This window comes from Lonchura striata, chromosome 5 (genome assembly GCF_050655825.1).
Source record: "Lonchura striata isolate lonStrDom1 chromosome 5, ASM5065582v1, whole genome shotgun sequence".
Taxonomy (NCBI): Eukaryota; Metazoa; Chordata; class Aves; order Passeriformes; family Estrildidae; genus Lonchura; species Lonchura striata.
In genome coordinates this window covers 58,851,215-58,865,869 of record NC_140707.1, presented here as the reverse complement: position 1 = coordinate 58,865,869, position 14,655 = coordinate 58,851,215, and the positions used below count along the sequence as shown (strand labels likewise).

Below are 14,655 nucleotides of genomic sequence, written 5' to 3'. Positions count from 1 at the left end.
TTCACATAAGATTCCAAGTAATCCGTAAAGTCACTTATTTCCATGAGAATGTAACATCAAAGAAATAAATGCAAACTGCTATTCTGACAGAGTCCTAAAGATCTGGAACATTAAGATTTGGTAACATTTTCAAAAAATACCACTCTATCATTTTCATTAACTTTTGAATGTCCAACAGGTATAGTCTAAACAGCAAATGAAAATTTAGATAGTTTGCTTTTGGGTGCTTCTAGCTCTTTTTTATTGAAGAAAAAAAACATAATCTAAAGAAATTTATTCTTAAATGTCTTGTCATATTGTCCTGTTGTTCTTCTTTTCTGATATGCTGAATTCTTACATTTTGGGGCAGATCAAAATCATTATTAGAGTGGGTTTCCTCAACTAGACAGCTTCTGGGCCTTTAGTGGCCCACAGTGGTTTTCTATTGTAATTCAAAGTTATGTTGTGCCAGGTTGCCTGGATAGCAAACACATTTGGTGAAGTGGTCATGCTATCGAAAGCCTGGGTGAACTGACCAAGGAATGTACCACACCAACGGCTTTGGGCAGATGAGTGACTCCGATTTACTTTCATCATTGCACCCTTTTCTGTCCAGACTCACAGACACTGACTCTAAGGTCTGGATAATATCAGGGAACGGCAGTAGCTCCTCATATATCTTCATTTTAATTAGGGATATTAAAAAAACAGATCTACATGCTAGATTTGGTTACATAATAAAAAGTTAGGAATGGAATTCTTCCTATGAGAAGAAACTCAAAGGAGATGAAGTTATGTTTTCTGCCTGTAAGTTTGGAGAGAAATCCACTGTGTGGCTTATTTTTGAGTAAGAAAAACAATATGGAAGAATGGCCTGAAAATGCTATCCATTCAAATCTGTGAAAGAGCATAGAAACTCAAGTCAAGTTATAAAGTGATGAACATCAGCAATTCTAAACATGCCAGTTAAATAATGAAAAGGATCTGTGAAAAAAAATATTTCATTTTTGCAATAAAGTACTTTTCTTGTAGTAATTTTTGTCCACTAAAACAAAGAAATATTGGTTTACACTGTGGAATGAAAATATATTGACAGTATACTTACATATGAGCTTCAAATTTGTTAGCTACTTTTCCCATGATTTTACAACTAACTAAGCGGGACTGAAGTGTTTGAGAAAGCTGTGCTTTGGAAACAAGAGGATTCAGGATCTACATGGGAATAAAAAGAAGAAATATGAGTGGAAACATTGTGAGCATCAAATAAAGTATTTTATTTATCTTCTTTTAAAAAAAATCTACAAAAACATATCCCAAATGTCATTAACCTTTTCACTGAATTAATCAGTACTAACAATAATGGTGCCTATGCACATCAATAGTCAAATTTTTTTTAAATGACATCTTTAAAATTACATTGCAATTAAATTTTGGAGGTGACTGGAATAAATTATCTGTGTTTCTTCCAACCTTGGTTTTTACCCTTTGTAAGCTTAATTTTTAGACAGTTCTGGATTTTACTCTTATTTCAATAAGAATTTTTATACTACACAATCATATATTTAAATCTCCATATTGCTTTAAATTATAAACACAGTCAATATGTCCGTTGCAAAGCTTTGAAATGTAACAAAATATAAACATTTAAAAGTGACTAAATTATCTGACTAAAGGAGACTGGCATTATAACTTCGTGACAGATTTTCTTCTTCTATCTTGAGCTACACAGCGAAAAACTAAGAGTGTTTGCAGTGCATTAGAGTTTTGGTACACCAAGAACTACTGAAATACACTAAGGAATGGATCTCCAGCATTTGGTTCCATTTAGCAGATATTGGAATTTTAGTCCAATAGTAAACAACATGTAGTTTCTTCAGGAAGACATAGAGTGAAATACTACCATGTAAACCAAAACAGGATGCAGGAAAACATGATACTGAGAATACAAAGTGCAGTGGAAATGTTACAGTGGAATGCAAATAAGTGTTGACTTTATTTGCCGAAGAACACCACTTTTTTTAAGGTGACCTTCTTGTCTCACATTTTCGCCCACTCGTCTCTTACAGTGTGTTCATTTTCACAGGTATGGAAGTGCCACAAATCTGACTGAAGTGAATAAAACTTTCAGGGAAATACAATCTTACAATCTTAATATTTTTTTTGTTAGCATGAGAGATTAGTATTACCTCATGTCTGACAGTTTCTTTCGGTAAAGCTTCTATTACAGCAAGAAGAGTTTCTAACCATGCATTGCTGACACCTGTTTAAAAGATACGAGTTATATGTGATGTCTTCTGTTGTACATACAACTAAACCAAAACACATACCAGTTTTACAAAATTTCCTCTAACCTTTTACACACATCCTCAAGGAGCTATGAAACCCACTACATTAATATTCAAGGCTTCAGAGTACAAAGCAGGATAGGTAAGTGGCAAGGTATGCCCCCATTTCTTTTCCCTTTCCAATTCCTATATAAAATAAATAACTACTCTGATTGCTTTATAAAGCTAATTTCCCTTATTTAGAAGCATATTCTTTTTTACACCCACTGAAACTTTCTAGCTGCACAACAGGCCTTTTCTTTCCTTTGTATTCTAAAATTAATGTCAAAGAGATTAAGAAAAAATAATCAACACAGAAGAAATGTCAACCATCCACCCTCTATTTTCTCAGCTGCAAAATATTGGTACTTCAGGAGAAGCTCAGACTCAGAAACAACTTTGGGATTTAATCCTTCAGACAAAGTGAGAGGGTTTTTTTTTTGCTTAAATCAGAATTACATTTAAATATCAGTATGAATATCAGCGGTCATCATGCCAAACTCTTTTGATTCATGCAAGTCTAGATACAAAGTCACAGTCATTGCACTCACTGTTGACACAGTATTGTAGGGTCACTAAGGAAACAAAACATGTAGATATCATCAGCCATCAAGCAGCTGTAGAGCCCTGACCTGCATCTCTGTGTTCCAGGTTGTGGAGAATGATGTGTAGGAAGGAGTGGGAGTAGGTATGAATGGACACCAACTCCTCTTGCAGAACAGTCAGAAAAGAAACAGCAGCTGTTAACTGCATTTCTACTCCTGCAACATGCAGAACCTCCTGTATAATTACAAATTATAACAATTTAGAGAGTGAGGCAGAAATGTACTGAAAGAACATCCAAATTTTTACATTCACTTTTAGAATTAATATGCAACAACCTGGGTAAACTACAAAATTTACTGTAAATTATTTTCTCTTAACAAGAATTTATTGTAGACATTAAACTTTCTTACGATATATAATGAATCTTCTAAGAAAAATAAAGTTACTTGTAATATCTTTTGTGACTTTAAGTTTCATCAATGCAATGCATGGATTTTTCTACTTTACAAAAAAAAGAGATAGAAACAGCCAACAATTGCACTTCTACTGCTTATGCATATGAATTAAAAATAAGTATTTCATTCATTCATTCAGTAAAAGATAGAAAAATAGCAGAAGGCAATTTAAATTTCATCCTTTGACTAACATGGAATGCATATGGAAAGTACATATATACAGTCTTAAGAATAAAGCAAGACACACTAGAATATTTATCTAGCTAACTAAACATTTCTGTTTCTGAGCTCTGACACACAAGAATGTCATTAATTATGTTGTCTTTAAAATCATCCACTCAAAAGTTAAACAAAGTTAATATGTTGAAGTGAAATTAAATATTACTATTTTTTTTAATTTAAGACCAGGTAATTTAAATTTTAAATTTCAGATTTATGCACAGACCTTGCAGGACACAGCATTCATTGCAAGTATTAGTAATTGTAAATATCAATCAACTAAGTGAACAATCTATTTGCTTACTTTCCTAAGTGCATCTATTCCCTGAGAAAATAAAAAGTTAATTATTCTACTACTAAAGCATTACTCTCATTTTACAAATTACTCCAAATTCAGTAGGAGTCTAAAGCCCATACTTCCTACTTAGCACTTTATATATGTGGTTTTGTTTCTTTTTAAAACTGCCTGATACGAACAGCATTTTCTCAGATCACTCACCCAAAATCAAAAATAAGCTGGACTTTTGATTGAAAATAAAAATAAGCCTGGATAGATTTTTTTAAAAAAAATATTCATTCTGCACCTAAGTGCATAGTTGCTTATTGATTGAAGTCTTCACTGTGTCACCAACTGGCTGCATGGCAAGGTCCTGAGCATTGGTGAATGGAATTACATCCAGCTGGCAGCCAGCCACAAGTGGGGATCCCCAGGGCTCAGCGCTGGGGCCAGTCCTGTTTAATGTCTTAATTAATATCAAGGCCAATGGTCTGAGGTTCACCAAAGGCAAGCACTGGGTCACACAAACCCCTGCAGTGCTGCAGGCTGGGGACTGCTGCGTGTCCCCAGTGGCTGGAGCGTGGCTTTCCTCAGTGAAAGGGCAGTCAGGCACTGGAACTGGCTGCCAGGGACGTGGTGGAAGCACCATTCCTGGAAGTGTTCAAAAGTGGATATGAAACTCAGGGACATGGTGAAAATGGTGCCGCTGGGTAAACAACTGGACATGATAACCTTAGGGTTTTTCCAAATTTAACGACTGTACGGCTCTAAGCATTGCATATCAGAGGAATTTTGCTGAGAAAATAGTTTGTAAAGAACATCTGAGAAATTACTATTTGACTTGGTAAAAAACAAGTATTCATTCTACAAATGTGAAACTATTTGTATACACAAATGTACAATTATTAGCTTATTTCAAGGAGAACAATAACTTATCTCTCAAGATAAGTTTCTTTTGGCAAAGCTTCTATTACCTGTCAAAGTTTACAACTATGTTTCTTTCTAAAAGGATTCTAAAAGGATTCTCCCACAAATGAAAAAGGAAACAGTATTGTGCTGTTTTCCAACAAACTATTTGCATTCAACACCCATGAAAACCGCCTTCTTCTTATTTCCAGACTCTGTCCGTGTTCCACCAGTGCTCTTACAGCCACAGCCAAGAAAGAATAATACCTGCCAATTTTGTATTTTTAATAACTTTTGGGATCAGAATACCTGTCCATACTTTTCTGGGATTCTGGCTTAACACTTGTTCAAAAAAACATCACCAAGAGAACCAAGAGAACAATCCACACACTGTAGATGCTAACACAGCAGATGCAGACCAGAAAATCATGGAGCAATGCCAGTTAACAGTTGGACTCCATGAACTTAAAGGTCTTTTCCAATCTAAATCATTCTGTGATTCTATGAATTCAGTTTTCTGTACATATTTACCTTCTATGCAATATAAACAAGGTTACTTACCAAAAAACAAAGTTTCCAAATAGTCTCCTCCACTGATCCACATAACTCTGGATAGTCATGTGTAAGAACACATTCTCTGGATGTGCCTCCTCATGGACCTCGGGAGACATTGAAATATAAATTTCTAGACTGCTTACACACCTGCCTGCACTGATGTTTACACTCAGAACAGTTCCACATTTGGAAATGTATGGGTCTCCTCTTTACAGTTTCATACAACCCAAGCTGAGTAACTTAAATTTACTTAATATAAATTTATTTATTTAGAAAATAATGTATTTTTCTATACATGGATACTCCACAAATTTTCACTCCAGACTAAAAAAGCTCTCCCTGTTTATCTTATTCAGACAAGCATATTTAATGGAATTTAAGGGCATTAACATGTTCTTAACTATTCTAATGTCTACAAGTTAAATTCAGGCCCCAAAACTTAAAATTTAGAAAGCGTAGTTTTTTTCCATTAATTGGAAAAATGAAAAATAATCTCTAGTTTAAATGCACATTTTTTTCTGCAACAACAGAATTCTCTTGAAAGAATGCTGCAAGCAGAGACATAGTCAAATAATTTTAGTATTGCATTGGTACGATAGAAATTTTAGACTAAAAGACTAAAATACACAGAAATAATGGAGACTACAGAAGCTGAAAGATATAATGAGAATAGACCTTAAAATTAATGTTCAGTATAAGGAAGGATAAAATCATCTCACCTTTTCCTTAACTATAAAATCAGCTACAGAAAAGCTTTCAAGAGGAGGTTGATATATTAAGAAAATAAGTAACTCTGAAAATGAATTTGGAACAAATCAGAAAACACTGAATAAAGCTTGATGCATACACAACAATAAGAATAAGCATAGTTTGCTGCAATTACAGCATTTGGAAAAATGTCTTATTAGTCATTCAGATAGACACCTGCAATCTCCCTCCATCACTTTCAGTTGCAGAACTCAAAGATGGAAAGCAGGAAAAATACTATTAACATCATTTGAAAAGAGCCATTTTGTGCACAAAGAGAAATGCTTGTAAGAATGTCTAAACTTTCCCTAAATCTGCATTTCAATGACTTCCAAGGTTCATGAGGAGGTGCATGCAGAAATCCAGAGTGGGCTTCTCTATGCAGAAGAACACATACAAGGATGCAACTTCATTTTAACAGCAGAATTTTAAAAGAAAACTTCCTAATCTCTTTCCTACATTACCATCTAAATTATATACTGTATGTTTGCTTAAATAGCATAACCAAAATACTGACACTTAATTCAATAATTACTTACACATGTATGTCACCCTTATTGATGTATTGATTTTACTTAGATCTAAAATACTTATATTAAACATATAGTACTGTTGACACAATTTTAATTTAATTAGATTTCATAGACTGATAAGCAATTTGCATACAATCATTTCTATATTTCTAGAAGTAATCAGATTTATCATTTTTTCACAAATGAAATACACATTTGCAATGTAATCAGACTGGATGTTCCTTGCATTTATTTCTTTCTTCATCTGCTTTCATCTGCTTTACCCTCAGTTTTAATAAAAACATTAGTTTTGCTTTGGGTGTCTGCAAGTATGCTAAATAAGTACACTGGTTTCCTTATGCAATTTTATGGTAACAATACTTCCAAAGAAACAGCCCTCTGAAACTACTACATAATTCATTTTTCATATGCCAATTCGATTTCGCAAATGATTACTCCCAAGCTAAGGAAGCAGAACCAAGGGCAGTAATTTAAATCCATTTATTTCGCTCCAATGGCAGATTACATTTGCAAGACTCTTATCACAGTTGAGTTCAATTATGCCTTTACAGAATATAAAAGTTTCTATTTAATGGTCAGAATGATTCCTTCAATAAAAAACAAGGTTAAGAAAAAAAAATAAGTCAAGTTAATGATGTCAAATACTGTGTTGGAGTTAAAAGTGCCATGCACATGGTTACAACTTCACTTCTATTATAGAAAAATAATATTAGATAACAGAACACCATTGAAGAACTGGCTTTATAAGAGCATTGCCACAGAAAGGAACTCATATACATTCCACAAAGTTTCAGTTTATAAATCTTAAACTTTAAGGGAACTCTTGGATTTAGACTGACCTCATTATATTTTACTTTTTTACCTCTGTCTGGAGCCCATTAACTTAGGTTTCATTTAATTTATCATCTAGGAAGGCATCTAGTTTGGGTGTCAATGATACTGTAAGATGAAAACCACACTACTTTTCTCAGTAATTTGCTCAAAGATTGGTTGCATTTATTATTAAAGCTGTCTGCTTCATTTCAAATATTTCTATCTTCAATTTCTGATACTTCTTTCTTCGTATACTGTTTTCAGTTGAATGTCTTTAATATTATACAGGAAGATACTTTTACAAAGTAACTAATACAGCCTGATCAAAGATCACACTGAGATCCAACTCCCACTGCAGAAATAATTTTCTATTTATGCAAATTATCATACTTACAAATATTATCTTAATCCCTATATTAAAAAACATTAAAACTAGAATCAAAACTGCATTCCCATACTAGACTTTTTATTGAAGACAGGCCAAGACCAGTACTTCTCTACAGCCTGAAAAATAAGAGTAGAAAATCCCCAGTGTTTATTATTTCTCCTCTCTACTCTCAAAGTAGAAAAAGAGGCAAAAATGGATTCAGTATGATTAGCATAAAAAATCCAAACCAACTCTTCTTGAAGCCAGTAGGTTGGTTTAGGAAGACTGCATTACATATGTTAGAATAATGTGATTGTAACTGCAGATATTTGGTGCAAGTTGAAGGCTTACCAGTTACTTTGCAACTTCAAGTCATTCTTCTCAAAGCACTTTTACACTCATAGATATTTAAGCAAAATTCCTATTGACCTCCATCTTATAGTGCAGAATGCAACCAGAAGCACTTTAATGTTTTCCAAACCATCTGTCAGTCTATACCTGTCCTTAGTCCTGAGAAGAGCTATTTATTGACCATTTCTTGACCACCTAAATAATCAGATAAAAGTTGGAACAGCTCCTGCTAAAAAACAGAAGTCTCCTGAGATCACAGACATTTCATAACATGAAGCTGAGAGGTGATGTCTGATACTTTCAGAATGATTGAAGGCTGGAAGGGTCTTTCTAGAGGGCATTTTGTTCAATGCCCCTGCTCAAGCCGGGCCAGTTACAGCTAAGACATGCTTGCTTTTGAATACCTCCAAGGAGGAAGACAATAACTTCTCTAAGCAACTTGTGCCACTGCTCAGTCACCCTCACAGTGAAAAAGTGATCCCTGATGTTCAGAAGAAACCTCCTGTGTTTCTGTTTGTGCACACTGCAGCAACACTTGCAGTTCTGTCACTGGGTACCCCTGCGAAGAGCCTATCTCTGTCTTTGCTTTGTCAGGTATTTGTATACATTGATAAGGCTCTCTCCAACCCTCTTCTTCTGCAGGGGTCCTAGGGGCCATGAGCATTATTAAGTTTTGCGTTTGCATTTGTAATTTAGTTTGTTCTTATTTGGCCAAGACTGCTCTTAAAACTACACTTAAATGAATTTGTACCATTCTTCTGGGCAAGGGTACATATCTGGGACAGAGTGGAAATACAGAGACAGGTATCTTGTCCACAATCACATAATCATAGAATAGTTTGGGTTGGAAGGGACCTTAAAAATTCAACTAGTTCACCCCCATAGAAATGAGTGGGGACACCTTCCACTAGACCAGGTTGTTTAGAGTCCCACCGAGTCTGATCTTGAACATTTCCAGGGATGGGGCATCCATAACTTCTCTGGGCAATCTTTTACAGTGTTTTACCATGCTCATGTCAAGGAATTTCCTCCTCATATCTATTCTGAATCTATCCTTCTTTAGTTTAACCCCATTGCCCCTTGTCATATCTCAAAAGACACTGCCAGTAAGTTTGTCCTCATCTTTTTGTAAGCCCCCTTTTAAAGAACTGAAAAGTCAAAATAAGGTGTACCCAGTGCTTTCCCTTCTCCAGGTTAAACAACCCAAATATCCTTTATAAAAACATATCTCTATATAAAATTACTATATAACATTGCATGGTCATCATACATGTATCACAACCAGCAGTGACTTACTGAAAATACGGAGGGTAGAATGTGAAATTGCTCAGACAGCTAAAACCAAAGTATACTCTTATGGACAGCACCCTGAAGATCTTAATGTTTGGATGAAAGGAGACTGAGAACATCAGAATCAAACATTATGACTGAATAGACTGCAAAAATAATTCTCAAAAAAGCTGTCAAAACATAGTAAACTTTTAGAACATTTAAGTAGTATTAATTCTGCTCTTTTTTCCTCCTTTTGTAATAATTTTTAAAAAACTATAATACCTGTAATACTTTGTAAGTTAGGCAAATTAATACAGAAGACCTACTGGACATACACCTCCTAGAGACTGAGCTTGCAATAGAAGCGGGATTTTTCTTTTCCTTTGTTAAAATAATTAAACTGGCAGAAAAGGTACATTCAAACCTCAACACACAAAACTTACTCTGATTTTTGGTAAAACCCGACGAAGTGTTTCTGCAGGATTCTGTCGCATAAGGACTGGAAGATTTGCCACCACACTTGTTCCTTGTATATCCTGACCAGAACTTACAAAAACATAAACATAAAATACATTACTCACTATGATGATTACAAGCTCATGGCTTTCCTTAGAAAACAAAACAAAACCAAGAATAATAAACTTACACTACTCAGGTTTTTCATGCAAGCAAAGAGGCTTTTTTGTTTATAATGTGTGGTAGAATACTACATTTAAAAATATCAACCTATCAAGCTATTATATATCATTTCCTACATGGAATGTTTTAATTTTTAGTGTAGTTTTGCATAAAAATATGAAACCTTTGAATGATCTTTTCAAGCCAGGTGATCAAGGCAGTGGTTTCATAGAATCTTTTGCCTTATGGCAACACAAGGGATAAACCATAGGAAGGGGGCAAAGAGAACATATACATGAAAATAACACACACTGTACAACATTTTAACAGAAACCTACCATTATTTCCTTTTTGTAGGGAAAGCAGTCAGATGTATAGTCATATGCACACAAACATGATTTAAAAAGAATGTAAAACACTTGGTTAAATTACAGATCTTGTACCTTTCTCCTCATTCTGTCTCTCTCAATGGTATCCCACAATTGAAAAAGGAAACAAAAACAAGAGGAAAAAAAAAAAAAAAAAAAAAAAAAAAAAAAAAAAAGCAGGATGGGAAGGTTATGGTAGGCAGCAATGAAAAAAATTATGAGGTAAAAAAATTACTCAAGTGGATCAAATCCTAGAATAGAATCAGAAAGCAAGAGGGTCTGGATGCCAAAATTAAAATTAAAACTAACATCAACACATCCTTTTCCTTTGGCAAGGCATGCATATCTTTGTGTTATCCAGTAGTAATGCAAAAAGCCAAGACAACTTGGAGAAGCTATTTAATTGAATTTTGTATCAAGATGGAAGAAACCCCAACTGCTAAATAATGCAAAGAAAATGCTACCTTTATCCATCAAAATGTAAAGAAAAGGGAAGCATTTCCCTTTAAACCAGAAATTCTTAGTATCTGGCCTACTGCCAATTAAGAAAGTGAAGCGGGAGGCATTTCAACACCTACACAGTCTGTAATTTTCCAACTGCAGAAGATTTTTCTTCTATTTCTACCAAATGAGCTGCGCCATAGATTTTCATTAAATATTGAAGACTCCAGAATTATAGTGAATTATTGCTAAATGCTCAGATGTACACATTTTTGTACTAATAAACAAATGAAAAATAAATGCTAAATCTTTTGTTCAGAGTCACAATAAGCTCAGTGTTTTGAAGGCACTATTCCTTTATTAACAGTGCTAACTATAGGAGAACACAACAGAGCCCTATACTTAGAAGCAATTTAGCTCAGCATCTTTTGTGCTAGCAAAATCCACATACCATTTAAATATAAAAAACTTCAGTACTCATTTTCTGAGTTCATCCCACAGGAGATCCCAGTGACTTAGCAATGATGAGAATCCTCATGCAGGGAGGGAAATTGGGGAAGGCCCCAATACTCCTGTCCAAATACTTCCTTCCTCTGCAACAGCAGCTGCTTGCTGCTGGCCAGTGGTACCAGACACAGCCGAACTGTAAGACCCATTGTAAAGCACTTTTCAAACACTTCTCAAGCATCAGCACAGCACTAAGCCTTCTCCTTCTAGCCCCTGCATTTTCTTTTACTTGTTTCTTTTACTATATAAAATGAAGCCCCCATAATTATTGTGATGTCTTGAGACTGAAGCAAATCCTCCTAGAAACCATTTACAATCACATGAAGAACAGAAACGTGCCTCTGAGTAGTCAGCCTGGATTTGTTAAGGGGAAATCAATCCTGACCAGCCAACTTGACAACAGTGATGACTGGCTGAGAGGGTGGAAGTTGTTTAACTTATTTAGCAAGGCTGTTGACATTGTCCCCCATCATACCCCCATAGATGAACCGATGAAGTACAAGTTGGACAAATGGAAAGTGATGTGGACTGAAAACTGAGTGAACTATTGAACCTAAAGGGCTGTGATTAGTGGCAAGGAAGCCAGCCACAGGTGGTTTACCTCATGGTGTACCTTACTGGGGGCAATAAAGTTTTCATTAATGACCTGGGGGATGGGACAGAGTGCACCCTCAGTATGCAGATAATACAAAACCAGGAGGAGGTGTTGACCAGAAGACTCTGGTAACTCAACAACTGGAGAAACAAACCAACAAGGATCTTACAGAGTCCAGCAGCAGAAAATGCAAATTCTATAGCTGTGGCAGAACAGCCCCATGCACCAGAAGAAGCTGGGGGCCAGCCAACTGGGAAACAGCTTGGCAGGAAAGGACCTGGAGGTACCAGTGGCCACAAAACTGACCTGGAGGGAAAGGTAGTTGATGGCATCCTGGGCTGCACTCAAGAGCATCACCAGCAGCTCAAGGAACATGATCTTTCTTCTCTATTCAACACATAAATCTCACAGACAGGTGGCAGTGAGCTCATCACAATATTTGTGCAGAAACTTCGACAAAAGGGATTTTTAATCTTGAGAATAGAAACCTTGGGGGCTTTATTTGACATGTATAAACTCTCATGTGAGACATAAAGAAGACAGAGGCAGATTCTTCCCAGTGGTACCCAGTGATAGGATGCAAAACAATGTGATCAAATTCAATACAAAGGAAATTCCACTTAAACCTTTAAAAAACCAAAAATTCTTCTATGTCAGAGTATTCAAATATTGGAAAGAGTTGCCCACAACAGTGGTGCAGTCTCCATCCACATGATTCAAAATCCTGTGTTCAGGACAAGACTGAATATATTTCTCTAATTGATACTACTTTGAGCAGGAAGATGATTCCCAGACATCCCTTCCCACAACTGTACTATGATTTTATTCAGGGTATGTGTTGCCAATTTTGCAAACTTTCACAAAACTCAAGAAAGACAATAAGATTTTTTATACTAATTTTTAAAGCATTTTTAAAAAACAGATTCTACAAGATAAGAACAAAGAAATTTTAAAAGTCCCTGGATACTCAATTAGAAACATTTCTATCTGGAAATGGATGGAAGGACTACAACTCCTTCTGCAGCATGAAGAATGAACATTAGTCACTGAATGTACTGCAAGACAGTATTACCACAAAGGATTTTGAAAAAGAAAAGACAGATTTACATTTTTCTCTCCTTCATTCACACTAGCCTATAAAACACGAGGGCAGGAGCAGAACACAGTATTGTAAAGAAGACTGAGGTACAATGTTTACCCAAGCTCTAACTGAAACTCAGTTTGTGTAAAGGCTTTTCTTTCACATTGTGGCACCAGTTTGGCAAAAATGATTTGTTAAGTAGCCATTGTTGAATGAACCACTCAAGTCTGTGCCCTGTGTAAATAGAACGTCTGCTGAGTGTCTGCAGGGAATTACAGCGTTAACATCCTTAAGTGACATTATTTTCAGTGCAAGATTCTATAATGTTCTATGTTGGGCCAAATCTGAATCTGTTGAAGACAGAAGTAAAAATTTAGCAACTTCAATGAGTGAGGGATTAGAACACCACAATTTAAAAAAAATTATTAAAGTATTCAGTAACTGGGAATTAGGAAAATGAAATTCATCAACACTTGAACTTGAAAAAGGGTGTCCACAGTTGTGGGAAAATTTGGACACTTTCATAACTCATCTGTACAATGTATTAAGCAATGTGATCTAATATCAAATGGCATCAGACTTGGAAGTTGGCTCTGCTTTAACCAGGGCATTGGACCAAATGACTTCCAGACACCTAAACTAAACTGTTCTGTGACTGGGATTCATAAATCCTAGAGTTAATTTCCTATTTGTATAAAAGCTCAGTATCTGACAGAATTTAGCCTTTTCAGAATTATTCAGTTTCAATTCTCCCTCCAGGATTTCTGTTTTCCTGTACAATCTACAGTTGCCAAGGCAAACTAGAAATCCAGATAAATATTTCTGCCAATACTATAAAAGCATGTGGCTCATAAGACTTCCTTTGAGAATCACCTTTAGTTTATTGTGAAAAATCTACATGGTCTACATATTAAATAAGAAGAAACTAATCTGATTTTAGTACATATCTGAACTTACACCACTACATATGAAACTTCTACTGTAATTAAAGTAAGAACCAAAACCCAAGATTTAGCTGCATAGTAGTTCTGTATTCATAGCAACCTTATTTACCAGGATAGGCTTGGTCAACTGAAGTCTCTTATTTTTGTTTCCTTGCTGAATTTATGTCAAAGAGAGAAAGGAGAATTTCGAACTCATACATATACCTCTTTCTGTTTCTGAGCCAAAACAAATACATTACCATAACACAATAATTTCTTTCTTCCTAATATCATCAGATCTATGAGTTTATACATTAATTATTATGAGTAAACACAGCTTTTCTTCTTTGAATTTTAAGAAAAGCTTCAAGAATGTAAATGCCTCAAAGGGACACATTTTTCCTCTCAAATAGTACCTCAATATCAACATTACAATCTCCTAGAAGATAAATGTTTCTTCTTCCTTAGAGGGCTTATAACACATTGCATTTTGTATGGTTTCTAAGTAGAATTCATTTTGAGTCTGAATGTGAAAAGTAAAGCAAGTCTTTTTACTTCAAGATCGAGATAATGCCATTTCCCATTCCTAGCTGATATGGCAAAAATGAGCTACGAGCTGACATTATCTTTCATTCTACCACTCTTCATTCACTGATCCAGAACTTATAATTTTCACATTCAACAGATTTGTCACATTCACAGCATGCATTATGTGCTATAAGAAGTCTTCTGAAAAAGTACAAGGCCTGTAATTTTTCTAAACTGAAAGTAAAAAAAA

At 35.1% G+C, this 14,655-nt stretch overlaps 1 protein-coding gene across 4 annotated transcripts in view; it reads right to left on the bottom strand.

Annotated features, from left to right (window-relative positions):
- PPP4R4 (protein phosphatase 4 regulatory subunit 4) overlaps positions 1-14,655 on the bottom strand; it is a 79,662-nt gene that overhangs the window by 47,660 nt on the left and 17,347 nt on the right. For 3 of the 4 annotated variants that reach the window (XR_014955739.1, XR_013340143.2, XM_085580667.1), the window contains exons 3-6: positions 9,788-9,890; positions 2,936-3,083; positions 2,166-2,239; positions 1,085-1,191 (exon numbers count right to left, since the gene is read on the bottom strand). Coding sequence is in view for 2 of the 4 variants with exons in the window: in XM_085580667.1 (XP_085436793.1) it covers positions 1,085-1,191; positions 2,166-2,239; positions 2,936-3,083; positions 9,788-9,890 (432 nt within the window). In the remaining 2 variants the exon portion in view is untranslated. Of the gene's footprint in view, positions 1-1,084; positions 1,192-2,165; positions 2,240-2,935; positions 3,084-5,267; positions 5,366-9,787; positions 9,891-14,655 lie in introns of all 4 variants that reach the window. The other variant, XM_021541296.4, reaches the window with a different exon arrangement.